This window comes from Camelus ferus, chromosome 15 (genome assembly GCF_009834535.1).
Source record: "Camelus ferus isolate YT-003-E chromosome 15, BCGSAC_Cfer_1.0, whole genome shotgun sequence".
NCBI lineage: Eukaryota > Metazoa > Chordata > Mammalia > Artiodactyla > Camelidae > Camelus > Camelus ferus.
This window is the reverse complement of record NC_045710.1, coordinates 25611268-25632373: the sequence shown is the minus strand read 5'-3', so window position 1 is coordinate 25632373 and position 21106 is coordinate 25611268. Positions and strand designations below refer to the sequence as shown.

The following is a 21106-nucleotide window of genomic DNA, read 5'->3' as shown; positions in this document are numbered from 1 at the left end:
GACATGAACGATGTCCTGTCTCGCGTAAAGGGAAGTGCTGAGGAAAAACTGAAATGCGGCTTCAGGGAATATTCTCCCCTTTCATCTGCCCAATCCTCAATAAAATTACACGTTGGGGGCATGTGTGATTAACCACGTACTTAGTGCAATTCTTTCAAATTGACTTCTCTCTACACAAGTGTCCCAGAATCCTGCTACGTTGCTTGCGATTTCTTGTCAGCAGGTGGTTTCTGAAGTCTCTGCTGTTGTTTGTTGTTGTTTTGCATGAGCCTTTTCAGTCTTGACTGAAGTACCATTTGTGGAATTACTGTTTTTTTGACAAGTGAAACATTTTGTTGTGCTTTTCTTCTCAGCCATTTGAGACGTAACTTTGCCCACCTACCTCTACTCAGACCTGCCCACCAGGAGTTTGAGGATTCTGAGAAGATCACAAAAAGTTTAATTGCTTAGAATATGATCTTTTGCTCTTTGGCATTGAACACCTCGTTGTGCTGCCTTGAAGCATTTTGGTCTTAGTGCCTGCTGTGCTCTGCTTTTTGGTTATAGGGGTGAAAAGGCTGTCAGTGTCGGAGTTAAATGAACTGCTGGAAGAAATAGAGACGGCCATCAAGGAGTACTCTGAAGAGCTGGTGCAGCAGCTGGCCCTGCGAGATGAACTGGAGTTTGAAAAGGAAGTGAAAAACAGCTTTATTTCTGTTCTCATTGAAGTGCAGAACAAGCAGAAAGAGCACAAAGAAACAGCCAAAAAGAAAAAGAAGCTCAAGAACGGCAGCTCTCAGAATGGGAAGAACGAGAGAAGTCACATGCCCGGCACAGTAAGTGATGTTTCGCAGGCAGCATGGCCTGGTGGCGTCGGCCTCCGTGGCCACCCCAGCAGCCACGGGCGGGGCCTGCGCATGCAGGAGCGGGAGGGACGGGGCTCTCACCAGAGAGCTGAAGGGATTCTGTTCAGGAATACCGCGGTGCTCTGCTCCTTCCCAAAGGGGTTTTCTTGGTGAGGGAAAAATGGGTAGCCGGATATTTCAATACCGAAATCTTTAGGAGGGAAGTAAGTGGAAGGAAGAGGGAGAATAAATGAGGATGTTTTAAAGAAAAGAAGCTCTAGCAGGTGACCATGTCAATACATCAAAATGTTAATAAGAGGTTATTTATGTCTTTATGTTTGGGTGGTGGCACATGAATGGTATGGTTCTTATTTTTGCATATCTCTTATGAGTTGTACAGTAAAAAATGGGATGCATTTAGACATAGCCGAACTGAGCTGAGCCTAAAAGCACAGGTTGACTTGTGAACAGTTTCCTCCTGACTTATCAGTGAAGTTGGAATATGAGGAAGTTAGAGGCAGTTATGTGACGTCCGCCATTTGGCCTAGTAGTTGGCAGACAAGAATATCACTGATTGGTGCAAACATTACTGATTGGTGAGAACAGTTTTAGAGTATGCGAATCCTTGACTCTTGGTACGAAGTTTTTTGGTTTCTGCTTTTCCTTTTTCTTAAGTGGTCCTATTAATTTCACTTGATTCAACTTCATGAACGGTAACTGTTAAGTATATGAAATGCATTTCCTTATTGGGGTTACAGCGATTTCATTTTCCTTTGGTCAGTTGAGACCTTTTTGTTGCCACCTTTATCTTGTTTGTATGTGAGGAAGTGTTCGTTTTATTTTAGAGTTTAATGGCTGGGCAAAAGGATTCCTTTTTCTAAAGGGGAGTGTGCCTTTTAAATTCATGATACTGGTAACGTGGTCATGCAGATCACCACAAACGGGCTGTTACGGTTTGCAATCATAAATTCTGTCTTTGATTAATTTTTTTCTAATAATTTGATTTATTTTGTCTAAAGAATACTTTTATCAGAGAAATAGATACCTTTCATCAGACTCTGAAGGAACCCAGGAAAGAGAGCGCAGTTCTGGGCTGCTGAGTCACCAGTGAGAGTTAATACAAACAAAAAGAATCTCACCCTTTAGCCCGTTTATTATATTGTTTCTCGCCTATGAGTAAATGCACGTTTTCTTAGTGTTAATGTCCATTTGTACATAAAAAGGACAGTTTATAAACTGACTTCGCAAAAGTTGCCAGATATGTGGAACAAAATATTCCTCAGAAATGGCAGTACTGATGGAAAAGTGTTTAGTTACTTCTAGTGGCTACTCTTGAAAAAAAAAAAAAAAGAAAAACAAAAAACCAAAAAAAAAAAAACTCACCAAAATATTCCAAAAACGAAAACACTTGTTTGAATACATAATCCTGGAAATTTTGCTTATTTTAGGGACAGTATTTTGTATCTCATATTTTTAAAAATTGTATCCTTAAAATTGCCCAATTGTGCAAGTGTGATGAAATAAAATGCTTAATTAAAAAGTCACAGCATGGTTAATAATTCTGCCTATCTGCTTTTAGGGATTACACATAAATCCTCCATTTATTTGTGTTAACACTTGGTTGAGGAAAATAAATGTATCCCTAGAGGCATTTAAAGCCTGCTTTTGTGACAACCACATAAAAAGGGTTAGAGTGGATTCATTTTGCATGGCATTTATGTGGAGAAATGGATTTGACAAGGCAACATTTAGGTCTTACTTGAACCTTTATTAGTCTTGAAATAGAGTCATAGGAATAGTAAAATTTTTTCCTCAATTTTGGACTCAAATTGCTTCTTGAGTCTTGATCTGCTGTTATGTCAAAACCTTTAATTAGGTTAGTAATGGCATCGCTAAACCTGTGATATTAGTTCCCTCCATCTTTCTGAAGCCTAAAATGATGGCAGAAGACCATCTCGTTTGTGACATAAGGAGCCTGAAACCTGTGATTCTGAAAATAGTGGTTGGTAGCTGAAAAGAACCTGCAAGTGAAAAGGCCAGTTGGCTAAACAGGTTCCAAGACGCTGCCTTTCTGGGCCTTTTATGTAACATGCAGTCTGGCAAAGCCTGGTCGGAGTCAGCGGTCGTCAGTGACACTGATTTCTAAAAATCGGTGCCCTTTTTACAGATACCAAGCATTACCTGTTTTCTGATAACATTAGTCACTTTTTTCTTTTTACTTAAACATCTGTGTTATTAGCAGGACTTGGACTTTTTCCTTAAGCATGGAACAGCTTCCTACTGTTTTTCCTTAAGCATGTTTCCTTGAGGCAAAACATCAGTTTGTAGTGGATATAACACTTTATCCATAATTGCTAGCTTCTCTTTGGTCCAGAGATACTGTAATGAAATATCTGAGTGTGAATAGAGCAGAGTTAAACTCTTGAGGTGTTTATTTTGGAGACATGCTTTGCTTCAAATATTTGCAGAGAAAAAAAATCAGTGGGCTTAGGCTGCTATTTATAAATATTAAACAAAATACTGAGTATCTTATAACAGTGAAATGTTATCTTGATTTGTTTTAGTTTTTGAAATAATCTGTTACATCTTGGATAAGATAAAACTATTCATTCAGTAAATATTTGCAGTATCTTTCTTATCCAGGCACTGTTGAAGATACAGTGGTGAATAAAACAGACGAGGCCCCTGGCCTCTTGAAGCTCATATTCTAACGAGGGAAACAGGCACTAAGCAAAGAAAAAAATGAGCAGACAATGTAACATCAGGTTGTAATAAATACCACCAAGAAAATGAAAGGCTGGAGAAGGTGGTCGATAGCAATGCTGTGGGGAACTGTTTTCGAGAGGGTGGTCACCATGTCACTGTCCCTCCTGATTAGTAAAGCAGGCTGTCCTGTGCCTTTCCAATTCTGTTTGGAGGGGAGGTTGGAAGAATATTCTTTGGGAAATGAGACTCCACACAGCCGAAAACTTTATCTCCTTTATCCTGTTCAACGTCTTGAGAAACGGGTGGGTGGTAGAGCCTGGGATGGTTGAAGGGCACTGTCTGTCATCAGTAGGGTGACCTGCGTGCATTTCTTTGACCTGACTGTGCTGTCCTGGGCCTTGGTACTTCTGTATATGCCACGGCCTTTTTCTGGAGTGTCCCTCCTTTTTTGCTTCCCCTGTCCACTTAGGAGATTTTTTAAAAACTCATTCTTCAAAACCATGGTTAAGCTTTTATCTCCCTTTCTTAGAGACTTTCTCAAGGACTCTTCCCTCAAGCAGAATTGACCGCTCTCTCCTTTTGGGGTCAGTCTTACTCCTCTTAACCATTTCTGTTAGCACTGTCATACCGTATTGCAATTTTTTGTTTTCATGTCTCTCTGTTACCGTTCCCTGAGGATGGAAAATGTACCTTTATTTTCATGGTATCCTTAGGTTCTACATTAGGTACTTAGTAAATTTCTGCTGAATAAATATTTTTAAAAAACCCAAAACATTGCAAATGTGTTTCTACCTCAGGTCTTTCTGCCAGGTGCCAAACCTGTGGAGGCTGCAGAGCAGATTGATGATGAACTTTGGGTTAAGAGCTGTGTTTGAATCCTGATCCTTCCTCTGGGTACATACCTGTTTGAGCTTTGGGGAGATTAAATGAAATAATGTATGTTTGAGACTGGCATGTATCCCAAGTAAATGCTAGTTATTATGTATCCAGCTGTTTATACTTCCCCTCGAATATCTTGTAGGCATCGGAAGTGTATCTTATCAGACTGAAGTTACCATTTTCCTAGAGGTGAATTGATTCCTTATATATTTCCTTTGGTTAGTGAAACTATAGTCTACTCATTAACCACAACCAGTGGAATTTCGGGGTCCAAGAATATGCAGTTTTAAACAACTATCTTTTCAAACTGTCCTACGGAAGTGTAACTGCCTAACAGCACATGTGAGTGGCCGTTTCTCCACACACTCCACTTACGATGGATGTGATTAGCCTTCTCATATACGTCGCTCTGAAAGGCACATAACGATCTGATCTGATGACTGTTTGAGTTACATGTTATGTTACCTTTGAGATGTTTTCACCGTTTATGAGAGTGCACATACTTCCGATACCATACTCTGTTGTAATCATTTGCTTAAGTCTCTCCTTGCAAAGAGTCCGGCCTTCCCAAAGGCTCATTCACATTGTTTGCCCAACACCTCGCCTAGTTTTTCAGTTAATGCATGTTTGTTGAATCGAAACTTTACTGGAATCCCCGAGAATCTGGACTTGTGGTATTTGAGTTATTGTTGTTCAAGCAGGGATTTTTTTTTTTTGACCAGGCTTCTGTTTATATCAAATATAGAATCATAGGTCATTGAATTTCAGTGGCAGTCGACGTGAAAACAACACCAAGTTATCTTTAAATTATTCCTTTAAAAAATTAATTTAGTAGTGGTTTGTCATCTGGAGTTATATGAAACACATTAGTGTTTACCTGCCTAGCATCATACCTTAGTAAGTTTATAAGGATGAAAATGGACATAATTCCTTCTTTAGAATCCAGTAATGTTTTTAAGTTAAAGGTCATGTGTAAGATTGCTTATTTGAAGTCTAGGATTGTGAAGATGGCAACAAGAGATCCTAGAGATTCCCATATCACATTGAGCTTTCAAGAGAGTTCTAGTGTGTTACTCTCACCACTAGCAAAATTGTGTAATTGTGTCAATCTAGCCTGAAGAAGTTTCTTCTGAAAACTTCTGGTATATTGGGAATCAGTGACTTCACTGTAAAGAGGATCCTGTTACCCTCATGTATTACTTTTGGAGGTTGGAGAGAGAACTGCCTAAGGACTGGGCGGAGCTAGGGCTTGACGGGTACTTTGTCATATATATTTTTCTTTCGCAGACGTGTTGCTCCTCTGTCTTGGTGATTCACTTAGCTCACTGTATGACTAATAGTCAATCTATTTTGTTTCTCTTTTACATGCAAAGATGTCCCGGTAGTGGTTTTTCATTTAATTTTGACCAAAGCTGACTTTAACGTAAGAGAGCTTTCTTTTTATTTAGACAGCTACTGTTAGATGTTCTGAGGTGGTTTTAATTTATGCTAACGACATGCCTACAAGGAATTGTGGCACAGCTACTTGAATTGGGTGCTTTTTAACGTAACACGGACCTGGCTTTTGTTGTTGTTGTCCCTTCTTTTTAATTTGGAATTTTTAAATTTCACGTTTGCTGAGATGATTTAGCCCCAGGGATTGGCGAGGCAGACTACTGCCTGAGGGCCAGATGGACCCTGCCTGTTCTATAAATAAAGTTTTATTGGAACACAGCTGCATCATTTCATTTACGTGTGGTCAGTGACTGCTTTGGTGTTACAAGGACAGAGCTGAATAGTGGTGACAGAAACTATGTGGCCTGCAAACCTGAAATATTTACTGTCCGGCCGTTCAGAGAAAAAGTTTGCCAACTCCTGATTTAGACTAAAATTTGATAAAAAGATATACACTCCATTTAAGTGAGTTTGTGTAAATAAAAAGATCACTATATTTTGTCTGAAATTTCTTATAAAACTAGTCTTGTTTAACCCTAAGAGTGTGTTTTACTCGGTTTCTCGAGGCCGCTCCAGCAGCCCAAGTTGTGCCAGCAGATGGCGATGCCCCCCGTTTACGAGCCACTTGTGCAGGCACCCTGCCTTGCAGCAGACCTCTGTGCTATGTGTGTCAGGTTCCCAGTAGCTAAGCGAAGAGAGCTAGCAAGTAGACCAGTTGTCTCCAGATTGGGGGACAAATGGAAAGAAATAAGAATGCTGGCAGTCCTCCAGGCACACCGTATGCATAGTGATAAAAGGTAGTTTAAAGAAGGTAGAGCAGAAGTGGAAAAGGGGCAGTTTCCCTTCCTTTTCTAAGTAGTGGTTCTTGAGAGGATAAAGTCTGCCCTCCATACACATACTCTAATGTATTAACACATTTTCAACAGTTATTTGTTGGTAATATTTGATAGTATTTCTCTGCATTTCTTTATGGCAAAGAACATTCCTAAAAGTTAGTTTAAGGGCCATAAAATGGAGGGTCCTGGTAGGATGGAGAGGAACTTGGATGTGTCCTGTTTATTTTAATAAGTCACACCTATGAATTATGAATTATTTTAGATGTGGAACAGGTTTGTTTTATGAAAGATAGTATTGCTCAGAGAAATCACCAGGTAGCAGTTACTGTGGTAAAAATTAGGAGTCTGTTCCTGACTCCTTTATGTCTTGGAGAGGTTTGTTAATGGTTTGTAAGTATAATGTAAAAGTCACGTACAAGCCATGGTATGCCAGGAAATTGTGATCCTATTATATACTTAGTTTAGAGCATCCATAAAAATCAGGAAAGAATTTATAAAATTGCCAGGTTAATTGTTTTACTCTAGTCTTAGTAACTTTGAAAATGTTTGCCAAAACTTAATTACCATATTAAGATTAAATTACATAAAATTTTAAAAAGATCTTCAGATATAAAAAGTTAAATTGATGCCATTCCATTTAATGCCTAACTTTGAAAATCTTTATCACATCTTTCTGCTCTGAAAGTCAATTTATAAAATAATAGTTTAATATTCAAGACATGTTCAGATATTTATCTGCTTTGGTATAATTCGTATTTTCTAAATTACTTGTGTCTGTTTTGTTTTTTATATTTTTTGGGAGAATTTGCATTTATAACTGGTTTATAATTCATATTAAAATTATCTGATTTGAGGAAGTGTCAAAACAAGATCAATTTTTACATCATAAGTAATAGCTTAATACTTATTTGAATATTTTTACTTTTTCTTACATTTAACTATTGCTTTTAATTCTGTTTTTCTCATGTTTTATATTTTGATTATTTTAAGAATTTTAATTTAAAAATTATATAACTACTGTTATATAAATTAATATTTGAAAACCATGTCATTCACAGTGTTTAAAATGATGTGATTTATAAAGAACAATAATTATGTTTGAATTTAACTTTCTTTTGAAACTCTTGAGCATAAAGAATATTAATGGAGTCAGAATATAGATTAGAACAAGAGTCAGAAATAGATGAAAAGCATTTTCTAATTGCTTTTCCTAATCTTTTTTTTCTGATACTGAGCTTTGATACTGAGATTTTTAAGATTTCCTGGCTAGTTAGAGATCTGTGCCACTGGGTGTCAGACGAGGCCTCAGCCTCTTTTCTCTTAGTGAAAGTCTGGTGGCATGAATAGTCTGAATTTCCTGACCTCCACCTTCATTTGGCTTTACTGTCGTGGATCCTGCTTTGTGTGAAATTAATTGAGCTGTGCAGAGAATGAGTTGCTATGTTTTGGACTCTAGAATAAAGAACAGACAGACTACAACAATGTATCTCACTTTGTGTGGCTTTTCAGTTTACATAGTGTTTTCTAGCTCTTTTTGTTGTTCAGAAAGACCTTGAATTACCTAAAAACATTACTTGTTTTCTGTTCAAGTTTTCTGGTTGATTTCTAAATTCAGTCTCAGAGAGTGGTGTCTGTCCTTAAGCTGGAGACTATAATCAGGGTGATTATTTCTCCGTTGCCATTTAATTTATGTGAGGAGAACTTGAAACACTATTGCTTTCTGTTGGAGAGAAAAGTAGAAAGGTATGATTCCTTCTCTCTGGGAGTTAGGTCCCAAATGTTCTTTTAGCCCTTTGAAAGGAATACAGCATAGATGCTTTTTGGTGTTTATGTCTGCCCAACACTTTGGTAAGTGCTTCCCATGGATTATTTCATTTAATCCCCACAACAGCCCTGTAAAGTAGATACTATTACTGCCATTTCATAAATGGGTAAATAAAGCTCAACAGAGGCCTCAGTGCACAGAACCAGTGTGCAGTGCAGCGAGGGTGTACAGAGGTGGGTGCAAGGACCCGTGGCTTGTGTTCTCCAGCTCTGAGCTGTGCAGGAGTGCTGTGGATGGGTCTGGGGTCTCAGCTCACTTCTTTGTCTTCTTTCAGTTTTAAAAATTATTTTTTTTAATTGAAGCGTAGTTGATTTACAATGTTAGTTTCTGGTGTACAGCATGGTGATTCAGTTACACATATGTATTCTTTTTCATATTCTTTTCATTATAGGTTATTTCAAGGTATTGAATATAGTTCCCTGTGCTATACAGTAGGACATTGTTGTTTACCTATTTTATAGATAGTAATTAGTATCTGTTAATCCCAAACTCCTTTTTGGTAACCGTTAAGTTTGTTTCTATGTCTGTGAGTTCCTTTCTGTTTTACAAGTAAGTTTATTTGTCTCATTTTTTAGATTCCACATATAACTGATAGCATATGATATTTGTCCTTCTCTCTCTGACTTACTTCGCTTAGTGTGATAATCTCTAAGTCCATCCATGTTACTGCAAATGGCATTACTTCTTTTTTGTGGCTGAGTAGTATTCCATTGTATATATATACCACATCTTCTTTATCCAGTCATCTATTGATGAATATTTAGGTTGTTTCCATGTCCTGGCTATCGTATATAGTGCTGCTATGAACACTGGAGTGCATGTATCTTTTTGAATGATAGCTTTCTCCAGGTATATGCCCAGGAGAGGGATTGCAGGGTCATATGGTAAACCTATTTTTAGTTTTTAAGGAACCTCTGTACTGTTCTCCATAATGGTTGCACCAAATTACATTTCCCCCAACAGTGTAGGAGGGTTCCTTTTCTCCACACCCTCTCCAGCATTTATTGTTTGTGAACTTTGTGATGATGGCCATACTGACTGGTGTGTGGTGATACCTCATTGTTTTGATTTGATTTTTATAGATAAAAAGAAATTCTTTTATCTTGTTTACACTTTGTTGATCCTGGTTTTGTCTGAGAAAAACTTCCAGAGAATGATGACTTGGAGACCTTTTATACGTACTCACTCTGGGGAAGGAGACGGTCATGAGGTAGTTGTGAGTATGCTCTGCATAAACCCAGTGACTGAGGCCCAGACCTGAGTAAACCCCAGCCTTGCCATGTGACTTTGGCACTTGATCAGCAGTGGAGGGAACAATAAAGTGAATACTGTGATGCTTAATCATTTTCCTGCTTATAAATGGGCTCCCTTCAAAAATTCCATTCTGAGAAGGGCGTTTTATAGAGCTGTTAACTCCTTCATAAAGATGTGGTGGATAGATTGCAAAATAACTTTAGACTCACAGAACCTTCTTGAGCCCTTCACTTTGAATTCGAATGTTGGGGTCCTTTACTTCAAATTTGGAAATGGTGGGTTACATGGAGGCGTGATTGGGCTTCCCGACATACTTAATATTGCTGTCGTTTGTTTTAATTAAACTGTAACAACCCTTTACTGAATGTCTTCCGTTTCATCGAGCATTCATAACCTTGAGACTTAACGGCTGCCAGTGCTTGGACGTGGCCGTGGCACTTCCACCTTGAGAAATGTTCAGCAAGGAAATGCCTCTCTTCTTCCCTCCTTCCATTTCTTGTCCTCCTTCCCCCAATCCCGTTCCCACTCTTACCCTACTTGAGAAATTTAGGCAGAGAGAAAGTCCCCCCTTTGGCCCTGATGGTTACCATAAGCACCTAATAACACCACATCTGTGCTCAACGATATGGATGTAGTGTTTCTAACAGGTGACATTGACTGAAATGTACATTTCGTCTGCCTCGGAGGTTTTTATCTTTTTCAGATTCATTTTGCCTTCCAAGAGGGAGGGGGTGTTGTTCTTGGAATTCACAGGGCAGGTGGAAGGCAGGGTCTGTGACGTGCTCTGCAGAGCTGTTTCCTGTTTCTTCCTCGACTTGCTGGTAGCCTTCTCATTCCCTGATCCTTCTCGCTCATTGATCTTCTACTTGCTGCTTTTTTATTATCCTCGGGGTTTTATATTCCTTAGTCACTCCACCGGTTTATAAACCATGTCAACAAGACGATTTTATCTTAGTTTATTCATCTCATGTTGACTTCCCACACTAGGTTCTTCAGTAGACTGTTCCAGAACGCCATCGTTCACCCCTTTGACAAGTAACTTTACATCTTGTCATCTTTCCTCTTTGCACCCTCAGATTATTTTTGCCTCTTAGCTTTTCTGAAAAAGTTTCTCTTCCTGCGAGACGTCAAGAGGCCTCCTTATATACGGTCATCACAGGCTCTAAGACGGGTCTTGGGTGTGTTACAGCTTTGGCTTCTCAGGCGTTTCTGGATGCCTGCTGTGACGTGGGCACTGCGTGGGTCACCGGGATGGAGAGACTGAGACCTAGTCTTTCTCCTCAAAGTGTGCTCATGTCCTCAGAAGAAAATGAAGCCCCTGGCTCTGAATGTGCCATCTGGCTGGGCAATTCCGTCATCGTGGAGTCTTACATCACAGCCGTGGGTGACCGTTCAGTCCCATGCTGTTCTTTGTGCGTGCCCATGTGTGTGTGCGCACGCGCGCGTGGGTACGGTTTTGATTGGCGTTCTTAAAAAATAATGACCTTCTTGGTGGAGTTAATTTATGGATTCATAGAGTTTGCAAATAGGAAGACCTTTAAAGATGACATCATTTAGTCATGGGTCTCACAGGTGAGGAAACGGCCTCTGCAGGTTCCGGGACCGCTGTCATGTCACACAGCTAGTGGCAAAGCTGGGCGAGGAGCCAGGTTTCTGATTTCTAGTCCAGCATTTTTCTGTCCAAGTTGACTGTTGAAATTTTTTCCAATTCCAAATACTTTGACTAAGGTGTGATTCCCAGTTTCATTAAAAAAAAAAACCAGGTAGTATTTCTCTGGTATGGGGAGTAATTGCTGAAGAATTTTGCAGTTGAAGCCAATGACTGTGGACCAAGTACCTCCCGCGTGGGCACACAAACCAAGTGTCTGACATTTACCTCCCTCCTTAAAGACCTTGAGATGGAGTTGAATTTGTGAAAAAGTAACTGAACCAAAACTTTCTTTTTTCTTTCTGTGCTGTTTTTCTTTAGATCTTGTGCCTCACCCCCACTTCAAAAAATCTTTTTTTCCCCCAGATGTGTTGAGAAATAATTGCCATACATTAAAGTTGAAGGTGTACAGCATGATGGCTTGATTTACGTGTATGGTGAAATGATTACCACAGAAAGATCAGTTGACATCCGTCTCCTCATATAGATATAAATAAAAAAAGAAAGAAGAAAAGAAGAAGAAAGTTCTTGTGATGAGAACTACTAGGGTTAATGCTTACGTACCTGTCGTTGCTGACTAAAATCATCATGTTGTACATTACATCACTAGTGCTGATTTATTTTACTGCTGGAAGTTTGTACCTGTTGACCACCTTCCCTCTCCCTCCTCCCTCCACCTCTGGTAACCACAAGTCTGATCTCTTTCTGTGAGATTAGGGTTTTTTTGTTTTTTTAAAGATTCCACATATAAATGAGATCATACAGTATGTGTTTCTCTGTCTGACTCATTTCGTGTAGCATAATGCCTTCAAAGTCCATCCATGTTGCATATTAAAAAAACCTCTCCTTTTCACTTAGTACTATTGGACAAACATATTGGTCTTTAATTATGTACAAGTTGTGAGTGTTAGGGTGCAGAGTAAATCTTAGCCTCTGGTGGCCGGGCCCCCTGTGGGCTGGGGATCCGCTGACAAACCATCCAACGCACATGTGCTGATTCTTACCCAGACCAGTTTTGCTCCCCAGGAGACATTAGGCAATGCCTGGAAATGTCTGTCACTGTCACAACTTGGAGGGGCGGGGGGCGGTGTCACTGGCATCCTGCTGAGAAGAGGCTGGAGATGACGTTCAACATCCTACAATTCACAGGCCTGACCCCACAACAAAGAATTACATATCTGACCTCAATGTCAGCAGTGTCAAGGTTGGGAAACCGAGGGATAGGGTGATAATAGCTATATTCAAAACAGCTACCATGTTTTTAGTGTTTTCTGTGCCTGGTACCGTCCCGTGGTAGAGGGGTGTGTGCATTACTCTGAGCCCTAGTTTGGTTCAGGGGTCTGAGTTGAATCCTAAGGACAGGAAGAGGAAGGGGAGGGGACAGCAGACGGGTGGGCATCCACCTGGCGGTGGCAGGGACATCTGGGGAACTGCAGATTGTTCACTGTGGCTAAAGTTGATGAAGGAAGGACGTCAGGAGTATGTGGAGTGGCAAAGTGGAAGCCAGAAAGGGGGGAGCTTTGTATGCCATGCTGTGGCATTTGGTATTTATTTAAAGGCTGTAGGAAACCAGAGAGGTTTGAAGGGGCAGGTTATGTGTTCAGATTTGTCTTTTGGAAGGGTAGCTTCAGTGTTTCAAGGAGAACTAATTGGAAGGAGACAACCAGAGATAAGGAGCTGATTCAGAGGCTGTTGCTGTCGTCAGGTAAGAAATGAGCCAGGGAAGTGACAGCTATGGGAAAGTAGCTGAATTTCAGAGACATTGAAGCTGTTGAATCTGTTGTTTGGGGAACTGGGGGAGGGAGGAGCCTGAGTCGGGTCATTTATTTCTGCTTTTGGGCAAGCATAGATAGAACCCATGTACCCCTTCTGAAAGGAGACGTGCAATTTTCATCGACAGTCAGTGCATGTGGCAGCAAGCACAGCATCTTTAGGGATGTCTGTCCTTCCCATCAGCTCGGGATGATGTAGCTCCTTATGGTACCAAGGGTAAGCCTCCCCTTCCAGCACATCCAGCATGCAAAGATGGAGACAGAACTGGGCCGCCGCAGTGAAAACTTCTTCCTGGAAGGACAGGAGAATGGAAGTACTCAGTAGCTATATCAGGCTGGAGGACAGTAACAGGACCCCTGCGCACTGGCCGCAGAATGAACTCCCTGGTTGGCCAGCTTGGCTGCTTTTGGTTTTGTTCTGAGAGAATCTCTTGTCCATTGTCCTTTGTAGCTCATCTGGGAGGGTGCATGGTTCACATTTCAGCTCCGATGTCACCTCCCAGGAGAACTTTTCCCTGCCGTCCCGATATGAAGCAGGCGTCCAGTTCTTAATTGTCGTAGCTCTCGGCAGGGCGTGCGTCACTTGCAACTATCTAGTTCCTTTACTTATTTTACTTTTTCTGCTCCTCTTCCCCTGGAATGTCAGGTCATGAGGGTGGGAGGGGCCTTGGCTAATGTGTTACTTTGAATTGTTGATACCAGGAATAATGTGTAGCTCAGTGTATTTTTTGAAAGAACGAATAAATGAAATATGTACAGAATGCTGAAGGAGAAACAGGCTCTTTCCCCCCCCCCCCCAAATTTTGGTCGGGGAGAGGAAGATGAATTCAGTCTTGGATGTGATGAGTTTTAGGAATGTTTAAGTACAGGTGTCCAATAGGCCAAACATCACAAGTCTGAAGCTCAGGAGGGACGTTATAGTAAAGGTAGCTAATGTTTCCTCAGCCCTTCCTTTGTGCAAGGCATGTCCTAAGCACTTCACTGCTCTTAGTAAAGTGGAGCCATAGGTCTGCAGAGGCAGAAGTTGAAACTGTGGAGTGGTTCAGAACATGTGCATGAGAAAAAAGAAGGGACACAGTCCCGGGGAAACACCAGATATAAGAGGTGAGCAAAGAAGGGAGGCACCTCTAGGAAGATGCAACCCAGAGGCAGGGGAACTCTGGAAGAGTGTGGCATCTAGGAATCCAGGGAGGTGGTGCAGGGAGGAGGGCTTAGCGGATGTCTCAGAGGGATCTGAAAAGTGTCTGTTGACCTCAGCCTCAAAGAAATGACGCTGGTAGGAGCTGTTTCCGGAAACCCTGGGGAAGGAGATAGGTTGAAGTTTTGAAAACTTAGAGTTGACAGTGTGGGAAAGAGCTGGCAGAGAGGAGGAGTTCGAACATGCGGTGAAGGGAGAGAATTGTTCCTGTGTGATTCCTGGGCAGGTGGGAGTTGACGGCAACCAGAGCCTTGGTGGTGGGATGTTCTCAGCGGGAGCTCTTAGTTGGTTTCTTTCATTTCCCATGGACCTTCTGATTTTTCTTGTTCTGTCATTTTCCCAGTAAGGCCCTACTGGCTGCCACGTTGCTTTCCTGGTCATGTTGCAGTGGGGCCTGGTTGGCCATGGCTACCGACTCAGCTACCGTCAGCCACAAGGGCAGAGGTTCTATAGGGAGTTCCTGTGCTTAACTTCTTTCCCCAGATTCAGCCATTAGTTTTGTATTTACCTGAGTTACTGTGGTTTCACATGATTGCATTTTAATTTATTTCCACTAAGCCAGGTTGCATGAATGTCATCTTTCACAAGTAGTCAGGCTAGTGGCCATTGAAATTGGTTCAGTAATGTCCATAACTGGACATTTAATAGCAAAACTTAAATTACATACATAGCTTAAGAATTTAGAAATTTGTGTAAACTTCCCCCTCTCACCCCCCGCCAGGGTCAGGAATTAGGTCTCCAGTTGGGCAGGTAAAGATGGAGTTTTTAGATTACACTGTTCAAATAGAAGTATGCCTTAGTTTTGTGAGACATGGATTCTAGAATGTCTCACCTTGCTTGAGATTTTTCTGAATTTATATCTGGCTTTAACATGCCTGTAGATAATGGAGTGAAATAGTAGAGAAAATTAAGTATTTTTCTCCATGTTGCTTTTGAAAGGAAATAACATTTGATAGACATAATTTTCTTTTTTTAAAGTGCTGACCTGTCTATTTGAAGAGTTTCCCATAAGTTTTATTGCAGACACTGGAGCCTAAGAAGTCATTTCTTTTGATAATCTGTTTAAAAAATGTGAACAAACTATATGATGATAGCATGGGGAAAATGTACAAAAATGGTTATCTGTAGGTTTTCTTTTAAAACTAGTCTACTTCATCAAAAGTAATGAGTTATGCTGCTAGCACAGTGTAGCATTTAGTGGAGATGTCTTGATCAGACATCTGATTCTTGCTAAAACAAAATGGACTGCAGATCCGAGAGGGGCTGGCTGGGGAGAAGAGTGACTCAGGAGGAGAGGTGTAGTTGTGCAGGCTCCCACAAGATGGTGAAATTTGGTACTCGAATTTTCAGTGACACCCTTGAGTATGTGACAGAGAGAGAGGCATTTAGCTCCTTCAAAGATTAAACCTTTTGACGTCTCTTAGCTTTTTGTTGTGTGGACTTCTTTATACTCTTAAAATTTATTGAAGACTCCACAGAGCTTTAGTTTATTTCTGGTATATTGGTTTTTTTTTTTTTTGTTTTGTTTTTTTTTTTTACTGTAGTAGAAGTTAAAACTGAAAATTTTACCATATTAACTCATTTAAAAATACCGATAAGAAATTCATTAACGCTTACATCAATAGCTTATTTTTTATGAGGAATAACAATGTAAAAAAGTTGCGAAAAATGGCATTGCTATGCATTTTTGTCAGTTTAGCTAGTATCTGACTTAATCAAAGACGGCTGGATTCTCAAATCTGTTTCTACATCCAGTCTTTCATTTGGAATATTACATCTTAATTCATGAGAGAACGAGAGTGAAAAAGGCAAATGATGTCTTAGTACTTCTAAGAAAATAATTTTGAGCTTATGGACCTCTGAAAGGGTTTTAGAGACTGCCTGGGGTGGAGTCAGGGAGTAGGGTGTTGGTCCTGGATGAAGCTTTGAGAATTACTGGGCTAAAAACTATGCATTTCTTGAGGGCAGAGACCATCACCTTGGTTTCCTCTTTTCTGTTCCTTAGGGGCTGGTAAACTATTCTTTATGTTGACTCCTTCAATATGTTTGCTGATTCAAACCACCCCTATAAAATTCCCGGGGAAGGAACCATCCTGTGAATCAGGACTGAACTTCCTTTTCAGAATGCCCTGGTGCTTGACTAGTCATGCTGTAAGAGGATCGATCCAGGTCCTTTGACTCAGCAGCCACAGAGGTGCCACTGGACTCTCTTCACTGTCTGATGACGTTGTAGACTGGGTACAAGTCAAGCTGAGGAGTGTAGGAGAACAATACACCCTTTCCAGTGCGATGAATTCTAGGAAGTCTTGGAGGTTGCTGGGAGAAGGAAGCGAGAATTGTTTCCTAGAGACAGAATGGCAAAGTCTGCAGAAGTCTTGGGGGGCCTCGCTGGCACACGGGATCCTGTCTGCTCTCCAGGAGGCATCTGTGCTCTCCAGTTCGCATCTGCACCACGGCGATGGCAGGTGGCCTGGAGAGTGAGTGGGAAGCAGTCTTCAGCTCTCCGAGTAACAGCACTTTGATTTGCCAAATGTGATGTTTATGTTCTCTAAATTTCTAGTAGGAATATGCAGACTTAGACTGAAAATATGCATCCTGTTAGTGTAAAGTTTTCAGACTTGAAAAAATGTAGGTAAACAATATCGAAAGGTATCTTAAAGTGTATGTGGTAAATGTTGCATAAAACAAGCATTATACAACTTACAGTGTTTACGTTGGGGCAGATTTATCAGCTACATCAGGAAAGATCCTCATGAATATAGTAGCATAAAAGTAGCTGCCTTTGCATTTGACTTGCAAAGAAATGGAAGCCAAAGCATTTGAAAACAGCATGATGTTGTCTGCTTTATCTAAATGAGTAGTGGCATTTTCTAACTGCTTGCCTCTTGGGCACATAAATCATCATGGTACATTCTTACTAATAGTCTCTGAACTTCTTTCTCTGTCCTTTTCTTCCGGGCCGTATATTGCTGCCTTTAGCGCTTCAGCATGGAAGGGATCTCAAATGTCATTCAGAATGGCCTCCGCCACACCTTTGGAAATTCAGGTGGAGAGAAACAGGTGCTCGGTTATCCTTATTTTCCTCATTCTCTGCTTTTTCATTCTCTGCGTAAGTGAAGGTCCTGAAAACTGGCAGTTTCACTAATTTACTGAGACTATTGCTTAAAAGAGGGAAACAGAAGTTCATTATATTTATAGCCTTGATAATGCATAGAATTTCCCTTTAAAAAAGCATTTTTCAAAGTGCACAACAGACTAAATGCATTCTTAATACATGTTTTAGAGCTCTGTATTTCACCCTTATCTTTAAACAAGTCAATATTAACATACTGACTTAATGAATTGCATGTACAGAATATAAATTGTAAAAATAACTAAACTAGAATGTGCTACTCTAACTCTAAAAGTCTGAGAAACAAACTCATTTTGGGGGGAAGAATGCCAGATGTTGGTCTCTTTTAGACTAGAGTTCTATAGAGTACACCTTACCTATTTTTAAATGAAATTTATGTGTTTTGAAGGTGAATCATGTGGTCAGCAAACTCAGTTGTCTGCTGAATGAGGCACGAGACATTACTTATACAGAATCATACATGGGTATAAACATACAGTCAAATGTGTAGCAGTTTACTTTTTATTAACATTTTTTGAATAATTTAGGGAGTGTCACGGACGGGACAAGCACATCTACATTGAGTGTGCTTACAATTACTGTTCACAACTTGAAACTTTCACTTCAAAAAGAAAACTCTTCAATTTAGTTCTTATGTGAGGACTGGGAGAGTGTGCAGAGTGTAGCTGGCGGGCACCTAACCAGCAGAAGGCATTTGAGCCTAGGTTTTTACTGCAGGTGGTTCTGTGTTACTCAAGAAGGGAAAAAATTGACATTAAATGATCCTTCACACTGATATTTGCAGCTCATAAGTGAGCTCCATGAAGGTTGAGTTTTTATTTTATTCTGGTGCCTCTCACCTCTCTCAAGTCCACAGGATAGCAGAATATCTTCCAAACTGACCCAGCACGCGGGAGCGGGGCGGGAAGGTCTGGACGTGTGGCCAGGCAGCGTGCGTGCCAAGACGTGGCTGCCTGATACTTCTCCGGGTTGCCCGACGGGCGTGCTATCAGCGGGGCCCCAGGAGGGCTCGTTAGTGGCATCTTGGGTATTCTTGACAAAGAAACCTACTCAGTTATACAAATGGCATCACCGTGGAGAAGCTCACACCAAAAAGAAGGTGGAACTTAAGTTTCCTAAAGATTGAACAGTTCATTGGAACCAGTTATTGTTGAGCTATTCTGTTTTTTTTTTTTTTTTTTTTTTTTGAGTGGGATGAAATTACTCCAAGCAGATGAGGAACAGAGCTGAGATCAGGGCAGGGGCTAAGTAATGGGTGGGTCCGGAGAGATGCCAAGTGACATCCAGTCATCTCTAGATAAGCATGTGCCGGCTGCACTGAACTCTACATTTTTTGATGGAGTGGCCAGAATAGGAGAATCTGGACAATAATTTTTAGGTTATGCTTTCATGAGACGTAGTTATAGAACATAACTGTTGCTTTTGAACATTTACAGTAGCAAACTAGGCAGTTTGTCTCAATATCAGACATGAATTTTCATCAATAGGCCATTCTCTCCTTTCACTTTCTCCTTTCCTTTAATACCTTTAAACATTTATAACTACTTAACACAATAATTTAAAATCATAACAGTAATACACCTCTAAAATCATTTAGGTAAGTGTCTTTGTTAGCTTCAGGAGAAGGCTGGTCTGCATTTTTAAAGTTATCAAGTTACTCATATGACTATTTTATTCAACCAGAAAAAAGTGATCTGAAACAGAACTATTTGACTGTGGGGAACTGTTTTGTTATGCAGAATGGTTGTTTTTAGTTTAAATTACCGTTTTTAAAATGTGTTGAAATATGCAAGGAGGTTAGATAAGGCTTCACTTTAAAAATGAACAAATTGGACAGATAACACTCAGACCTACTCCTGTGAAATTTTCAATAACTGAAAGGCGAAAAAATGGATATTTATGTAAACACTGGGCTTGTATGAAATAGTGGTGGGCAAAGCAGTGAGCTCCAATTGAGATAGTAAGATACCTGTGTTCATTATGAAGTGACTCATGTCACCTTGTAAAACAGACCTAGTAACTATATCAGATTTTTGCAGAAAAGGTAATTCAGATTTAAGTGACTTTTTTTTTTTTTTTTAACTTGACAGTACTTGACAACGGTCATTCCTTATGAGAAAAAAAACGGACCACCATCTGTTGAGGACCTTCAAATATTAACGAAAAGTAAGCAAAGACAAAAGTAAACTGTTACTTTATTTACTTTTGCTGATCCTAAATACTAATTTTAGTTGGCTGGGTTTGTTGCTGTTATTGTGTTGTTTTTGTCAATTTAGGATAGTAAATAATGTCATAATTTGTTCTTTTGGGAATGAAACCATAAATGGCAGTGACAACAAACACAACACTAAATCTGTGTTGATTTTATTTTTTTCTGTTTTTCAAAAGGTAAAAAAAAAAAGAAAAATTACAAGTTGAAATCTTGGGGGGAAAAATGTAACTTAATTTTCCATCACCTCTTTATTGATAAATGGTTATGTTCTTAAACATAAAGTTCCTTGTGGATCTTGTATCAGTATGACTGTCAGTAACTCAACAGGAGAGATTTAGGAGCAGTATGGCCTGAAACACTGCTTTCTTAGGAACTTAGACCTGCCAGGTAGGTAGCTACAGGTAGAACATAAATTGATAGTAGTATTTTAAGAACATTCATTCGGTAAATATTTAATGAAGGCCTACTCTGTGCCAGGCCACGTCCTGGGCACTTGGGATACTTCTGTGAACAAAGCAGACAAAAATAACTTCACTTTCAAAGGGCTTGCATTTCAAAATAATTTGCTGGACTTCAGAGACATTCAATATAATATATATTTGTGATAGCCAGAACGGAGCCCTGGATTCCGATTCTGTCCCTCTTGTTTACAGGGATGTACTTGGAAGTCATTTACCCTCTTGTGGTCACAGTGAAAAGTGAGGATGAGAATATTTGTTCTGTTTACCTCATAGTAAATAAATTAATGTATGTGTGATTTGGGGTGAGCCAGTCACTCAGCCTTGTCTTTTTTTTTGAAGGGATTGAATTTGCTGATCTTTCTGATTGTAACTATTTGTGATAAGTATTAATTAAAGAGAGCTGAATGAGCATCACGTGAGTGGGTGTTGATGCTGATACCGATTTTGGAAATCGAAAGCGTGGAGGCGTGGGTCAGGGAGCACGAGGAAAGTGTGTCCTGTTTGCAAGCTGCCTACCTGCTCACCTGAGGCTTTTATTTTTTTCTCTGGGGAACAGTACTTTTTGAAACATTTTATACTTAACGCAATGCCAGCCTGTCTAAAATAAGGAATGAAGAGATTAACTGGGAGGTCAGCCCTCTGCTTTTCAGAAAGAACTCATGAAGTTGAGTGTCCAAGATCACACAGGGGAATGGTCAGCTCCAGGGCTGCATCTCGTAATTCTCAGTCCATCGTTCTTTTTAATGCTGGCTTTTGGTATGTGATTTTATGAAGAACTGAAAACGAATCTAAAACACGACTGGAAGCAGAAATACCAAACATAGTAGCCCTCTAAGAAGGGGTCGTAAATATTGCCTAGAAGCCAGGAATTACTCAGGGACCTCAGCTTTTCCGATCAAGGACAAACCTGTCCTTAGCCGAACC

General features: G+C 40.2%; 1 protein-coding gene across 2 annotated transcripts in view; it reads left to right on the top strand.

The window, feature by feature from the left end:
* Positions 1–21106, top strand: part of FEZ2 (fasciculation and elongation protein zeta 2) — a 39318-nt gene that overhangs the window by 13271 nt on the left and 4941 nt on the right. The window contains exons 5-7 of one of the 2 annotated variants that reach the window (XM_032497344.1): positions 547–815; positions 17356–17436; positions 19600–19675. In XM_032497344.1, the coding sequence (XP_032353235.1) occupies positions 547–815; positions 17356–17436; positions 19600–19675 (426 nt within the window). The remainder of the gene's footprint in view (positions 1–546; positions 816–17355; positions 17437–19599; positions 19676–21106) is intronic. The other variant, XM_032497345.1, reaches the window with a different exon arrangement.